General features: G+C 41.2%; 1 protein-coding gene across 4 annotated transcripts in view; it reads left to right on the plus strand.

The window, feature by feature from the left end:
* CCSER2 (coiled-coil serine rich protein 2) overlaps positions 1-16,086 on the plus strand; it is a 213,732-nt gene that overhangs the window by 174,204 nt on the left and 23,442 nt on the right. The window contains exons 11-12 of one of the 4 annotated variants that reach the window (XM_073596718.1): positions 97-181; positions 11,094-11,133. The exons of 2 other annotated variants lie outside the window; for them this stretch is intronic. In XM_073596718.1, coding sequence (XP_073452819.1) covers positions 97-181; positions 11,094-11,133 — 125 coding nt within the window. The remainder of the gene's footprint in view (positions 1-96; positions 182-11,093; positions 11,134-16,086) is intronic. One more of the 4 variants, XM_073596719.1, reaches the window with a different exon arrangement.

Here is a 16,086-nt window from a genome sequence, read left to right on the forward strand (position 1 = left end):
TCTTAGCTGAAACATAATAATTTGGCTTTTGTGTGGCTTTCTTCCTCCCCGTTTCCTACTTTTTATTATCCAAATCTCCCTCTTTTTTCTGCACAGAGTGGGTATTCTGCTCCCTCCTTCTCTCCCTGGCAGGGCCCATACCAGGGGAGTCCTCGGATCGGTCCACCGCACCGCAGACAGAGTGAGTCTGTGCACCTCTCACTCATCCCTCCTGACCTTTTATGTCTGCCTACTAGATGATATGCATGCACCACCTCTCCACTAGCACCCTGCCCAAATGCCAAAAAGACTTGCCTTAACCAAAGTGCTTTATCTGTTCAATTGTTCATTACAGCTGAAACCGTGAGATGCATGGAGTCTCCTATTGAGCTGGTTTTGAACAAATTGCCTATCAAGACAAACCTGACCCAACATATCCTGCATTTCTCTCGCTTTTTCAAGGAGCTTCCTTTCCTATGGCCTATAAAGACTTCCAGCATAACCTAAAAAGACAAAAAAAAAACTGATACAAATTTGTATAGTGGTGCACATAAAGAGTCTTTCCTAAAGCAAAATATTGTTTTAGAAATCTTATAGGAGGCAGCCATTGTCCCTGGCCATATACAGTTTCTGGGGTAGTCATATTACTTATGATGAAAAGACTGGCATTACTAAGCAGCTGGGAGTGGGAGAATGGCATTTTCCATCTGAGGTCTTTTTAAAGGGTATTCTGCTTTGCAGCTGATTTAGGTAATAGAAAATATACTACAGAAAGGAGCACAGTCCGGTAACAGCATCCGCACTTTAAAGGAATTTTGTAATACCTTTGTGTGTTAAGGACAGGTTCACCTTTGGAACATGTTACACCTGTATTTATGGTGTAACATGTTCCAGTAGCTCAACCTCCCTTCCCTGCGGGTGAGGGTTCTTCTCTCCCACAGCCGCTATCACATTTTAAAATCGTCTGCGTCATTCATTCACTGGAACCTTGTAGTCCATTCACTCTTCCTCCAGCTTTCAAAGTGAAAGCCCATGCAGAGGTACAGACAAGACAGCTGGAGTGTTTGCAGGAGCCTGACATCCACTGATCATGGATCATGGATTCTGTGGAGAAAAATAAAAAATCCACATTTTGCTTTCTGCAAAAATATGTGCATTTTTCTCTGATAGGTGAACCTAGCCTTTAAAATAATTACCTCTTCCATAAGGTATGGGTATGGAGGCTGCAATAGCGGACCATCTCTTTTGAAAATACTAGTTCCCTGGTAGCCAAGCTGATCCACCGATCCAGTATTTTGCAGCACTGACTTGGAACAAGCAGATTAGGATCCCAGAGCTCACTCTGCTGATTAGTATTCTTGTTTTAGTTTGACAGAAAGCTTATAAGCTAGAGATAGCCAGGACAACTAGGACTTTCGTAGTCCTAGTGGCCTCCTCCTCCTGTAATGCCATCAGTGGCCTCCTCCATATTTCTATTAATACAGATTTTCCTAAACTTTTAACACTCCCAAATATGGGTTGAGGGGCATAGAACTTCCATAGCCTTTGGCTATGGAACCAGAAAGCTCTAACTTCTGACACCCATGTTCAGGCCTACCGGGCTGTCTTTTTCTAGTAGAAATGTGGTTGCTGCATGGCAATACAAACAGCTTATATTTCAGACACAAGAAATACTTTCCTGCAGCTTAAAATAGTTTTTTAGTCATTTGCCCGGGGATTTACATTATGACTTGAAGTACCTGATTTTAGTTAGAGCTATCTGAATAAATGGTAATAACATGAGCATTCTCTACATCAGTCCCCTTATATTACATTCTTGTAATGTAGAGTTCAGTTTTCCCGGTCTTGGGCCACTGAAAAGAAAGCTGTAAAGGAAATAAAAGCAGAAGCAGGATGGCTTCATTTACTCTTTTCTTTTTTGTATTTTTACTACACTGTAACATTTGGAGCATGTGTCACTTTTGTCTTGTGCTAACAGCCCATGTGCATTTCTTATAATGGCATGCCAGCATTTCATGGTTGCGTTTTGCCTTGTTTTATCCCCCAAGCAGAGTGCATTTGTTTTCTACACAATGGGATGGTAAGTGCATTATTGTTTTTTAACTGTATAAATTATTTTAATACCAAGTATTACAGAAAAAATAATATTTTTAGCCCAAGCAAAATTTACTCAAAGGTTTTCAGGTTTATTAGCTGCTGCTTAAATGTGTTGCCAGAGGACACTTGTATACTAAACAAATTTATATAACACATATTCTATAGTAAGAATAATACTACTTACTGGAGCACGACTTTAAAGCCTAATTGGCGATAATAGGCTAAAACCCATAGAATGGTGTGTTATTGGAACCTTGAAGGGAACCTTTCATTCTTCGTCTTCACTACTTACTAAATCATTGATCTAGAACAAGTTAGCTCCTGTTTCTTATTTCATGATGGGGTCATTTTGAAAGTCAGTAAAAAGTATACTTTTACTGTGTGTAGGACTGTCCTAAAGCCCCGTACACACAGGCTTAATGTCGGGAGACAACGGCGTGCATGCTGGAAAACCAGCAGCAGACCGACTCCCGATCAGCGCTCTCAGCCAATGGCAGAACATAATAGCATAATCGCTCAGCATGGGGGATCGCTGTGCTAACCTTGCATGGTTAGTACAGAGGCTCCGACCTGGAGCTGTCAGTTTGTTTTTTTCGTGCAACCTGCTGGGTTGCAAAAAAGAAAAGAAACTGTTGGTGTGTGCCCAGCTTCAAGCAGATCTATACTATCATGCAGTTTAGAGTTGTATTACCATTAGTGCTTCACTAAATCCAAAGGATAATTGTAGCTGTGAAATTCCTCTTCTGATGACAATAGTGCTCTGGGGTCCCTCCAGTGGCAGGTCATATAACCATCACCAAATTATTGCTCATACGATCTCTGAAATTGGTAAAGCTCCTTTACAAAGGAGAAGCTGCTGACAGGTAATTTTAAATTCCTTCAGCAGAAACTAGTACCCAATACCATGTCATTGGTTAAATGATTGATCGTTGATTTCTTCAAGAAAATAGGCAATTTGGAGCAATAGTGAAAACAGGTGCTCTTTGCAATGTTGATCAAATGAATTCTTGGCTTCTGCAGTTTTTTCCAGCTTTGAGCTTGTTAACGTGAGCCTTCTTGTTTATGAAGTGTAAGATTTATAGCTAAGGCGGATGTGTGAACTGATGCAGAGCAGCTGGAACAACAAGCTTTGTAAACTTTTCTGGGCACTGCACTGACTCATGTAATGAAGAGTCCAGTCTGCATCTGCGATCTGTGTTCATATTATACAACGTATTCTGAAAAAAAGTGTTGAAATGCATTGTAGTGCTTTTTTTAACTTTGTTGCGATTTTTTTTTGTTTTTGTGCCACAGTGCGTTGCATTTCATTACAGCATGTCAACAAGCGCTGAACAAAATTACAAAATGTTACTTTCAGTGCACACCAACACATTGTTTTTGGTGTCAACTGAAACCATAGGATATAAGGCAAATTAACTTGTTCTTGCATTGAGATAACTGCATTGGGCATTTCTGCACAACAGTTCTCTTGATAACCCTCCTAGTGGATTTGATGTTCCAGAGAGAGGATTTTAGTGATTCCTTTGGGTATTTCTAACTTCTGCAAGGAACTAATATTTCTAGCACAATCATCAGTGGTCTAAGAATAATCATGTTTACTGAGAACAGGTATAAAGGCATTAGCAGGAGTTATTATTTTGTGACTGTATGGTAGAATACACAGTATATGCTGTATATATGTAAGAAAGCAGCTTTTTGTTGTAATGCAGGTAGTGACACAGCCACATCATCCAATTACAGATACATTCAGGGGGACAGCGGCAGAGGGACATACAGATTTTAATGGAGCACAAGGCGCTGACATGACTGCACTTGCAGTCCATTGATTACTTCCTCCAGCCCCATAACAGAAACTCTGTATCTCCATGTGAACTTGGGGCTGGGGAAGAGTTTGCAGGAGCCTGTCTATTGCATCTGTGATACACTGGTCGTGCGTGCATTGCTCTGCAGGCCTGGATGCAAACAAAATGTAATACAGAACCATGGAATTATTGCAGCAGATAAGAGCATGGTCTATCCAAGCTGCATTTTTATCTTTCCTGGGATAATAGTGTTACCAGACCAGGCCTATGTAAAAGACTTGGTTGGCTGGACGTTTAGCCCCGGTGGATGAGATCCCAGCATTTAGATGTGAGGGGAAGACTCAGACCCTCTGTCCAGCCTTACTGCTGGCAGCCTGTAAAACTCTTAGAGATTGAAAGCTGTTGCACAATGCACTGAGTGCTACTAATGTTTAGGGCAGCATGCGCCCAGAGACCCATCCTCGGAACACAGCCTGTGTTCTAGACGTGTCTCTGGGTACCTACTGCCCTAAACGTTTGTAGCACATGGTACACCATCCAGCCCCATTTAGCCGAAGCAGCTTTCAACCTCTCATAGAGTTTTACAGACTGCCGGCAGCAGAACTCTAGATTTGCGCCTGTCCCTTCTGCCTTCATCTAAATGCCAGACTCTCCTGAACTGGCAAAAGTGCTTGGTGTGCGTGAGGGCTTAGTGAATCCTCCTTATCCTAGGCTGCATTCTGTAATCAGGTTCAGCTGAGTCTTCTATTGTTTCCTTTTTCCCGAACTTAGCTGGGATTTTGAAGTAAGTATAGGTGACTATTAGCAGCCACATTGGATAACATGAAAAGCTACTATAGCTGCAATTCTGTATCTAGCTCCAATGGCCTCTAAATGTCAATCAACTGAGCTACAAATTACTGGAGTAACCCGAATACACACCTTTCATTGCCCGCAATTTAGTTTTTCCTAGCTACAAAAATAAGTATATTGATTTTTTGCAGCTGCAACAAGATCATTCCCACTTCCTCTGGGCTGTAATGAATTGTTCCACATTTACTCAATAAGTAAAGAAGTCTTGTTTTATTTCAGGGTTATAAGACCAATCCTGCTAAACATGGTTTGCAGCTCAGCTTAGAACATAATATAAACCAAGTGCAATTTACAGAAGACAGCACACCATTCTGTAAAAAAAAATACACTGAATACATGCTTCACAATGGTCATACAAATGTGGAAGTATTAAAAAAAAAAAAAAAAAAGGGAAATGTTTATTTTACACACATTCTCTTCTCATGCCAGAACAGTCAGTGAAGGCAGTAAGCACAAACATAGCATTTCTTTCACTGACTAAAGCTGACCATCCCCTGTGCAGATTTTAGCCAGTATCTGATGAATCACCCAAAATTCACTCAGTGGATGGCCCTGTCAGTCACCTCCCACCCTACATCTCACGATCTGAAAAGGAAATGGACAAAATATCATCCACTGAACAGTGGCTGGATCCATTCAGATACAGTTAGGGTATTTGACAGAAGGCGGGCCCTGCTGTCAAAATATAATAACCGCAGTGGGAGATTCGAGCATCTGCAGTGTTTGGTGTGGGTTAAGGTGTTGATTTTTTTTCTGTTAATCTTGCACACTAAATGGAAAAAGTCCTGTTTGTGTATGGTCAGCTTTAGTCTTTTACTTTTTAGAATGTTGAGACTTGCATAGGAATCTTAGGATGCTGTAGCAGCTGGTAAGAGCGGGCAGCTTAGCATGCATTCTGTACAGCCCGGCAATTAGATTAATAGACCTGTACATAATGGGTTAATTTACACACATAACATACAGTTGTGCTTATAAGTTTACATACCCTGGCCGAATTTTATTTCTTGGCCATTTTTCAGAGAATATGAATACTAACACAAAAACGTTATTTTAACTCATGGTTAGTGTTTGGCTGAAGCCATTTATTATCAATCAACTGTGTTCGTTTACTCTTTTTAAATCTTAATGGCAACAGAAACTAGCCAAAGGACCCTGATCAAAAGTTTACATGCCCCAGTTCTTAATACTGTGTTTTGCCCCCTTTAACATCAATGACAGCTTGAAGTCTTTTGTGGTATTTGTGGATGAAGCTCTTTATCTTCTCAGATGGTAAAGCTACCCATTCCTCTTGGCAAAAAGCCTCCAGTTCCTGTAAATTCTTGGGCTGTCTTGCATGAACTGCATGTTTGAGATCTCCCCAGAGTGGCTCAATGATATTGAGGTCAAGAGACTGAGATGGCCACTCAAGAACCTTCACTTTATTCTGCTGTAGCCAATGACAGGTCGTTGGCCTTGTGTTTTGCATCATTGTCATGTTAAAATGTCCAAGTACGTCCCATGCGCAACTTCCTGGCTGATGAATGCAAATGTTCCTCCGGTATTTTTTGATAACTTACTGCATTCATCTTGCCATCAATTTTGACCAAATTTTGTGTGCCTTTGTAGCTCACACATCCCCAAAACATCAGCAATCCACCCCCGTGTTTCACAGTAGGAATGGTGTACCTTTCATCATAGGCCTTGTTGACTCCTCTCCAAATGTAGCGTTTATGGTGGTGGCCAAAAAGCTCAATTTTGGTTTTATCATGCTAAATGACTTTGTGCCAAAAGGTTTGAGGCTTATCTCTGTGCTGTTTGGTGTATTGTAAGTGGGATACTTTGTGACATTTGCATAGTAATGGCTTTCTTCTGGCGACTCGACCATGCCCATCTTTCTTCAAGTGCCTCCTTATTGTGCATCTTGAAACAGCCACACCACATGTTTTCAGAGAGTCCTGTAGTTCACCTGAAGTTATGTGTGGGTTTTTCTTTGCCTCCCAATTTTCCTGGCAGTTGTGCCTGAAATTTTAGTTGGTCTACCTGACCGTGGTTTGGTTTCAACAGAACCCCTCATTTTCCACTTCTTGATTAGAGTTTGAACACTGATGATTGGCATTCTCAATTCCTTGGATATCTTTTTATCCCTTTTTCTGTTTTATACAGTTCAACTACCTTTTCCCGCAGATCCTTTTGAGAATTCTTTGTTTTCCCCATGACTCAGAATCCAGAAAGATCACTGCAGCACTGGATGAAAGATCCATGGGTCTGCCAGGAGTCCAGAAACGACTTTGACCTTTTTATACACACACTAATTACAAGCAAATTTACAGGTGAGGATGGTTATCTTTTAATAGCCATTCAAATTCCTTTTGGCTGCTTTCACACTGAGGTGCTTTACAGGCACTATAGCTCTAAAAATAGTGCCTGCAATGCACCTATAAAGAGCTTCTCCTCTCACTCCAGTGTGAAAGCCTGAGTGCTTTTACACTGGAGCGGTGCGCTGGTAGGGCACCAAAAAAAGTCCTGCAAGCGGCATATCGCTGTATACACCACTTTTACAGCGCCCCCGCCCATTGAAATCAATGGGCAGCACCGCCGAAGAGCAGGCAAAGCGCTGTTGCAGCGGCGCTTTGCGGGTGCTTTTAACCCTTTTTAAAAGGGTTAAAAGTGCCCCGCTAGCGGCCAAAAAGCTTCGCAAAAACGACGGTAAAGCGCCACTAAAAATAGCAGCACTTTACTGCCGACTTCCCCAACGCCCCAGTTTGAATGTAGCCTTTGTGTGCATGTTATCATGCCAAAATCACCAGGGTATGTAAACTTTTGATCAGGGTCATTTGGGTAGTTCCTGTTGTCATTATGATTTAAAAAGAGTTAACACAGTGGATTGATAATAAATGGCTTCAGCAAAACACTAACCATGAGTGAAAGAAAAGTTTTTGTGTTATCATTCATATTCTCCAAAAAATGGCCAAGAAAGCATAAATTCTGTCAGGGTATGTAAACTTATGAGCAGAACGGTATATAATTTAGGTATAAATCACTGTTTTGTGAAGTACAGTGCCTTGAAGAAGTATTCATACCCCTTGAAATTTTCCACGTTTTGTCACGTTACCAAAAACGTAAATGTATTTTATTGGGATTTTATGTGATAGACCAGCACAAAGTGGCACATAATTGTGAAGTGGAAGGAAAATGATAAATGGTTTTCAAAATGTTTTACAAATAAATGTGAAAAGCGTGGCGAGCATTTGTATTCAGCCCCTCTGAGTCAATACTTTGTAGAACCACCTTTCGCTTCAATTAAGCTGCAAGTCTTTTTGAGTGAAATGTTTGCCTAGTCTTCTTTGCAAAATAGCTCTAACTCTGTCAGATTGGATGGAGAGCGTCTGTGAACAGCAATTTTAAAGTCTTGACACAGATTCTCAATTGAATTTATGTCTGGACTTTGACTGGGCTATTCTAACACATCAATATGCTTTGATCTAAACCATTGTAGCTCTGGCTGTATGTTTAGGGTCGTTGTCCAGCTGGAAGGTGAACCTCCGCTCCAGTCTCAAGTATTTTGCACACTCTAACAGGTTTTCTTATAAGATTGCCCTGTATTTGGCTCCATCCATCTTCCCATCAACTATGACCAGCTTCTCTGTCCCTGCTGAAGTAAAGCATCTCCACAACATGATGCTTCCCCTACCTTGTTTCACAGTGGGAATGGTGTGTTCAGGGTGATGTGCAGTGTTAGTCTTCTGCCACACATAGCGTTTTGCTGTTAGGCCAAAAAGTTAAATTATCTGACCAGAGCACCTTCTTTCACATGTTTGCTTTAAGCCCCCACCCGCATGGCTTCACGCAAACTGAAAACAGGACTTCTTATGGCTTTCTTTCAACATTGGATTTCTTCTTGCTACTCTTCAATAAAGGCCAGATTTGTGGAGTGCATGACTAATAGTTGTCCTGTGGACAGATTCTCCCACCTGAGCTATGGATCTCTGGAGCTCCTCCAGAGTTACCTCTTGGCTGCTTCTCTGATTAATGCTCTCCTTGCCCAGCCTGTCCCGTTTAGGTGGACGGCCATGTCTTGGTAGGTTTTCAGTTGTGCCATACTCCATTTCCATTTTTGGATTATGGATTGAACAGTGCTCTGTGAGATGTTCAAAGCATGGGGTATTTTTTTTTATAACCTAACCCTGCTTTAACCATTTGCCGAGCAGCCGCCACAGTTGTACTGCGGCAGAATGGCACGGCTGGGTGAAATGATATTATGTAACGTCACTTCGCCCTGTGGCCACTTAAGGGAACACGCCCACGGAGCCGATGCGAGTGTCCGGGGGTCGCGATCACCGCCGAGCTCCCGTGATCACTCGGGGCACAGCGAGAACTGGGATCTGTTTGTGTAAACACACAGTTTACGGTTCTCTGAGGGGAGAAGAGACTAATCGTCTGGTCATACAGAGTATGAACAGCGATCTGTCGTCTCCCCTATACAGTCCCCTCCCCCCTTCGATTAGAACACACACTAGGGAACAAAATTAACCCCTTGATCGCCCCCTAGTGTTAACCCCTTCCCTGCCAGTGACATTTTACAGTAATCAATGCATTTTTATAGCACTGATCGCTGTGTAAATGCCAATGGTCCCAAAAATGTGTCAAAATTGTCCGACGTGTCCGCCATAATGTCGCAGTCCCCATTAAAAATTACAGATCGCCGCCATTACTAGTAAAAAAAAAAAAATCATAATAAAAATGCCATAAAACTATCCCCTATTTTGTAGACACTATAACCTTTTGCGTAAACCAATCAATATACGCTTATTGTGATTTTTAAAATATGTAGAAGAATACATATCGGCCTAAACTGAAGAAAAAAAAAAGTTTTTTATATATTTTTGGGGATATTTATTATAGCAAAATGTAAAAAATATTGCGTTTTTTTTTTTTTTTTTCAAAACTGTCGCTCTTTTTTTGTTTATAGCACAAAAATAAAAAACGCAGAGGTGATCAAATACCACCAAAAGAAGGCTCTATTTGTGGGGAAAAAAGGACGTCAATTTTGTTTGGGTGCAATGTCGCACGACTGCGCAATTGTCAGTTAAATCGACGCAGTGCCTCATGGCAAAAAGTGCTCTGGTCAGGAAGGGGGTAAAATCTTCTGGGGCTGAATCGGTTAAACTTCTCCAACTTTATCCCTGCCCTGTCTGATGTGTTCCTTGGCCTTCATGATGCAGTTTGTTCACTAAGGTTCTCTAACAAACCTCTAAGGGCTTCACAGGGCAGCTGTATTTATACTGAGATTAAATTACACACAGGTGGACTCCATTTACTAATAGGTGACTTCTGAAGGCAATTGGTTCCACTAGATTTTAGTTAGGGGCATCAGAGTAAAGGGGGCTGAATACAAATACATGCCACACTTTTCAGTTATTTGTAAAAAAAAAAATTAGAAACCCATTTATTTTCCTTCCATTTCACAATTATGTGCCACTTTGTGTTGGTCTATCACATAAAATCCCAATAAAATACCTTTTACCTTTTTGGTTGTAAAATAACAAAATGTGGAAAGTGTCAGTGGGTATGAAAAACATTTTCAAGGCACTGTAAATGTAATTTTAGTATAGTCATGTCTATAAAAAGGTCTTCCACCGTTGGGACACAAGATGGAAGATCTTTCCATAGGAACGAATAGGGGATTGTGGCCTGCATACTTACAAATGAGACTAGGCCACCAATCCACACAACATTCCTGTTGTGTTTTTTAGTAGGATCACATGACAGAATAATTGTGTGTGCAACAAAAATGTATTTGAAATTTTTGTTCAAATTTAAAGGCCAAGGTTACTTGAACTAGATGAAAGTTTTTCAAAGCAACTTAAAGAAAAATGTGAAATGCACAGTAGTCATCTCATGCTATTTAGTGTGAATTAACTGTCACTTGTATTGGTGGGGAAGTGAGTTTATGCTTCACTTTTATCAACAATCTAAAAAGTAATGTAAAAATTCATGTACTCAAGGCAAATAGAATTTGTTTTGAACCTAAAGGCACCTTTTTAGAGTAGTTCTTGGCTTTGATTATGGAATAAACAATTAGATATTTGTGACCCAGATTAGTTTACAGTGTCATCTAGGTAAACACTTTACAGCTCCTTTTCTGACAACAGGGTTTTAGATTTAGCAATGATTGATTTGCTAGAAGCCACAGAAAGCTTTTTTTTTTTCCTTGTTACCACATCTTTGATACATGAGCCCCAAAATGGTTTGATAAATTACCGGTAGTTCAAATACATGATCTCCTGTTCTGTTCCCAGCCCTAATAGTCACTGTTGTATGTGCTTCTCTGATACCATTTGTCCTTGTCTCCCTGTTGCTGCTTCCCTATTTTCCACTGGAAAGGATTTGAGAAGTTAGTCCATTACTTCTCTGATAAAGCGTGGTATAGTACTATTTAAAATTACTTCCCATGTACTGCTTACCTCTGTTTGTTGACATCACACTGTGGAATCATTTACTCCTGCATGTTGCATGATCCATATTGTCTTGCATGCAACAGTCAAGTTTTTACACAGTGGGCTCTTGTCTTTTTTTAAATGTTTTTGTGACCTGTGTTGTACTTTTGTGAATGTACAGACATGGATACAAAAGTGGCAAGCCGCTCAATTAAAAACGAAAGCTTTTTACCGAAGTGGATGCCAACACTGGGACATATAGAGCACTGAATACATTTATTGCTAATGTTTGTGAAATTAACCCAATGCATCCCCTTAGTGGACCTATATTAAAGCTGAACTCCAGGAATTGCACACAATCTATCCTTGCAATATGACCCCCTGCACTTCAAGGGTTTAATGCTTCATTCCACACTAAGGGATAGGGTAAGTAATGCAACTTATTCCTGCACATCTATACTAAGCTGACATTTAAGAAATAAAAATAAAATCATTCACTAGAGCAGGGATATGCAATTAGCGGACCTCCAACTGTTGCAGAACTACAAGTCCCATGAGGCATAGCAAGACTCTGACAGCCACAAGCATGACACCCAGAGGCAGAGCATGATGGGACTTGTATTTTTACAACAGCTGGAGGTCCGCTAATTGCAAATCCCTGCACTAGAGCTACACCACAGTAATTTTTAGAAACTGAAGAGGAATAATCATCAAGAATTACTCAATTCAGTAAAAATACACAGTCACCTCAGTGAGCAATGAGGTGTGGCTCTCTAGATCAAGGGCAGTGTGTGTGTGTATATATATATATATATATACATATATATATATATATATATATACTGCCCTTGATCTAGAGAGGGAGAGAGGACGGAGTCCAAAGTGAATCTTCAAAGCGAGACAGCCGGTGATAGAAAAAACATTTTATTGAAAAAAAACACAAAAAAATTTCAACAAATAGAAATGCACCTCCACCACATTCATTTCAAATTTGACAACGTTGTCAAGGTACTGGGAGCTACCACAGTCATTCAAACTTCACACTCATATCCTAAACAGCTGAGTTGGAGTGGATATATGTAATAGGGTAAATACAGTGGGGACGGAAAGTATTCAGACCCCCTTAAATTTTTCACTCTTTGTTACATTGCAGCCATTTGCTAAAATCATTTAAGTTCACTTTTTTTTTCCTCATTAAGTATACACAGCACCCCATATTGATAGAAAAACACAGAATTGTTGACGTTTTTGCAGATTTATTAAAAAAAGAAAAACTGAAATATCACATGGTCCTAAGTATTCAGACCCTTTGCTCAGTATTTAGTAGAAGCACCCTTTTGATCTAATACAGCCATGAGTCTTTTTGGGAAAGATGCAACAAGTTTTTCACACCTGGATTTGGGGATCCTCTGCCATTCCTCCTTGCAGATCCTCTCCAGTTCTGTCAGGTTGGATAGTAAACGTTGGTTTTTAGGTCTCTCCAGAGATGCTCAATTGGGTTTAAGTCAGGGCTCTGGCTGGGCCATTCAAGAACAGTCATGGAGTCATTGTGAAGCCACTCCTTCGTTATTTTAGCTGTATGCTTAGGGTCATTGTCTTGTTGGAAGGTAAACCTTCAGCCCAGTCTGAGGTCCTGAGCACTCTGGAGAAGGTTTTTGTCTAGGATATCCCTGTACTTGGCTGCATTCATCTTTCCCTCAATTGCAACCAGTCATCCTGTCCCTGCAGCTGAAAAACACCCACACAGCTTGATGCTGCCACCACCATGCTTCACTGTTGGGGCTGTATTGACAGGTGATGAGCAGTGCCTGGTTTTCTCCACACATACCGCTTAGAATTAAGGCCAAAAAGTTCTATCTTGGTCTCATCAGACCAAAGAATCTTATTTCTCACCATCTTGGAGTCCTTCAGGTGTTTTTTAGCAAACTCCATGCGGGCTTTCATGTGTCTTGCACTGAGGAGAGGCTTTCGTCAGGCCACTCTGCCATAAAGCCCCAACTGGTGGAGGGCTGCAGTGATGGTTGACTTTCTACAACTTTCTCCCGACTGCATCTCTGGAGCTCAGCCACAGTGATCTTTGGGTTCTTCTTTACCTCTCTCACCAAGGCTCTTCTCCCCCCGATAGCTCAGTTTGGCCTGACAGCTAGCTCTAGGAAGGGTTCTGTTCGTCTCAAACTTTTTCCATTTAAGGATTATGGAGGCCACTGTGCACTTAGGAACCTTAAGTGTAGCAGACATTTTTTTGTAACCTTGGCCAGATCTGTGCCTTGCCACAATTCTGTCTCTGAGCTCTTCAGGCAGTTCCTTTGACCTCATGATTCTCATTTGCTCTGACATGCACTGTGAGCTGTAAGGTATTGTATAGACAGGTGTGTGGCTTTTCTAATCAAGTCCAATCAGTATAATCAAACACAGATGGACTCAAATGATGGTGTAGAACCATCTCAAGGATGATCAGAAGAAATGGACAGCACCTGAGTTAAATATGAGTGTCACAGCAAAGGGTCTGAATACTTAGGACCATGTGATATTTCAGTTTTTCTTTTTTAATAAATCTGCAAAAATGTCAACAATTCTGTGTTTTTCTGTCAATATGAGGTGCTGTGTGTACATTAATGAGGAAAAAAATGAACTTAAATGATTTTAGCAAATGGCTGCAATATAACAGAGTGAAAAATTTAAGGAGGTCTGAATACTTTCTGTCCCCACTGTATCTGCTGTGTTGCAAGAGCGATCGCTCAGTAGAAAAACAAACAGACCCACATTAGTCTTCAGCGTAGGATAAAGAGATGTAATCCAATAATAAACATTTAAAAAAACTGAGGCTAAATAATCCTCAGAGTGAAACCCTGTGCTGAGGTGACGGAGAATCCTTGTATTGTGTGTGGAGCGCTGAGATCGTTACAACTAGTGCAGCCTTCTACTCCCATTAAAGAACAGACAGAGTCCTTGGCATGTACCGCCGTAGCGGATAATTTGTAGCAATATATGCCTGATCAATAAGGTAGTGATGCATAAATCAAGTCCCAACAGATGGTAGGAATGTAGAAAAAAGGCTCACCGCTCTGCAGACTTCCAAGCTATCATGCCGGGATGGATACGATATCCTCACTGAATGAAATGGGAGGGGGGAGGAGGCTTGCACTACTGGCGTGTCACGCCGTGACTTCCGCTCTCATCAATGGATCACTTCCGCACCACAATTAGCATCCAGGGAATTTGGACCTACCCCACAAGGGTATATTTTGTCAAATTCCTGGAGATCGGCTTTAAAACTGAATTCTAGGTTTCCAGCCATTTTAAAGAGTTTGCTTGAGCCAAGATGGCCCAAAAATACTCTTTCCATTACGAAATGATGTGGCCGCTGTGTTGTGCTGTATCATACTTTAGTAGCATCAGCTACATACAGTATGTAGCGTTGTGTTCAGCATCAGTACAGATGACCTTTGTCCGCTGCAAGAAAAATTTTGAGTCGGCTTTAATGCTTCTCAGTCACTGAGGAAAAGCATTGTATTTTTATTTTACAATAAAAGGCTTCATCTGGCTGAGGTGGAAAAGTAGGTGAATGATGTCAGTCTCAACCTCAGCCATTCAAAGGCCTTGTCCATTCTTCTAGCCTCACAGAAGCCTGTCAGGGTTTTGACAGGCATGCCCTGCACATTTTTGCCTTTTATTTACTGGTTTCCATTGATGGTGTCATTGGGGGTGGGCTATAAGAACATGCTGTTCTACAGAGACTGTGCAATTAAAAAGTGGTCCTGTGCAAATAGGCAGCTGCAAAATGCCTATTATAACACAGTACTAAGTGATTAGATGAAGGTTTATTTTCACTCGTTATTCAGGGTCAATGCCCGGTATACACATTGTTTCAGATGTTACATAATATACTATATACACAGGTATTATTGTGGTCTTCATTTCCCTGGATGTCATGACAGCCATGTTCACACATTGAATATGTTTTAATTAGCGCGCAAAGCTTTGGCAAAACTTCTGTTTAGTCACTTTTTTTTATAGGTTTTTAATTTAAAGGTTCTAATTAATGTAAAGGTCCAGTCCAGTGAGTTTACAACACCTGTATGATATCCGTGGCAGTTGGACAGAGTTGGGAATGGAGGTCCAGGGAGCTATCCTGGAATCAGAATCCCTGAAATGATGGCATCTGTTCAAAACAAAAAAAAATCCTGTTCCTTCAAAGCATGTTATACAGCACAGTGCTTGTGCTGTGTAATTTGGCCCCCTGTATCACCTAAAAAGCCTGGCTGATCCTGCCTGGCTATGCCTTCACCTCTGTAAACTGACCACGGTTTATCATGGCTGCTGAGCCCTGACACTGTGGTCAGTTTATGTGCCTCAGTCATCTGCAGCTGTCCTGTCCTTCCTTCCCTCCCTGTCTGTCTGCTCTGTCAAGTGCCCGCCCCCTCCCCTTCTGTTGCTGAAATAACTTTAGTATCTTCTATAATCCTCTTTGTTGCCTAATGATATGTGCTCCTGTGTTTGTGTTTTATAAAAAAAATGCCAGCTAGACCTGATTTCAGAGTGCCGCTCATGTGACCGTCTGTCTCTTTCCTCCTCTCCTCTCGTCCCGACTGACTTTAGAGGGGGAATCTTGGCCCCGCCTGCTGCAGCTGTCAAAAAGGGAGAGTAGGGCCGGCCGGTCACGTGAGCACCAAACGGCGCTCTGAAATCAGGCTTAGCCAGCATTTTTTTTTATAAAACACAGACACAGGAGCACCTATCTATAGGAAACGGGGGGTTATATGAAGTTATCAGAGTGGGTTTACAACCACTTTAAATATCCATTTGGGTAAACTAAAACTTTTATGCAATACAGGGCGGAAATCAAGTGAACATGTGCAATCCTGTTTGCACTCCTGTGACCCATTTTCAGCATAGAGCGGTCTGAAGTCCACTCTCTGCTGACGTCGCTGAAATCGGTC

Source organism: Aquarana catesbeiana, linkage group LG08, assembly GCF_042186555.1.
Source record: "Aquarana catesbeiana isolate 2022-GZ linkage group LG08, ASM4218655v1, whole genome shotgun sequence".
Taxonomy (NCBI): Eukaryota; Metazoa; Chordata; class Amphibia; order Anura; family Ranidae; genus Aquarana; species Aquarana catesbeiana.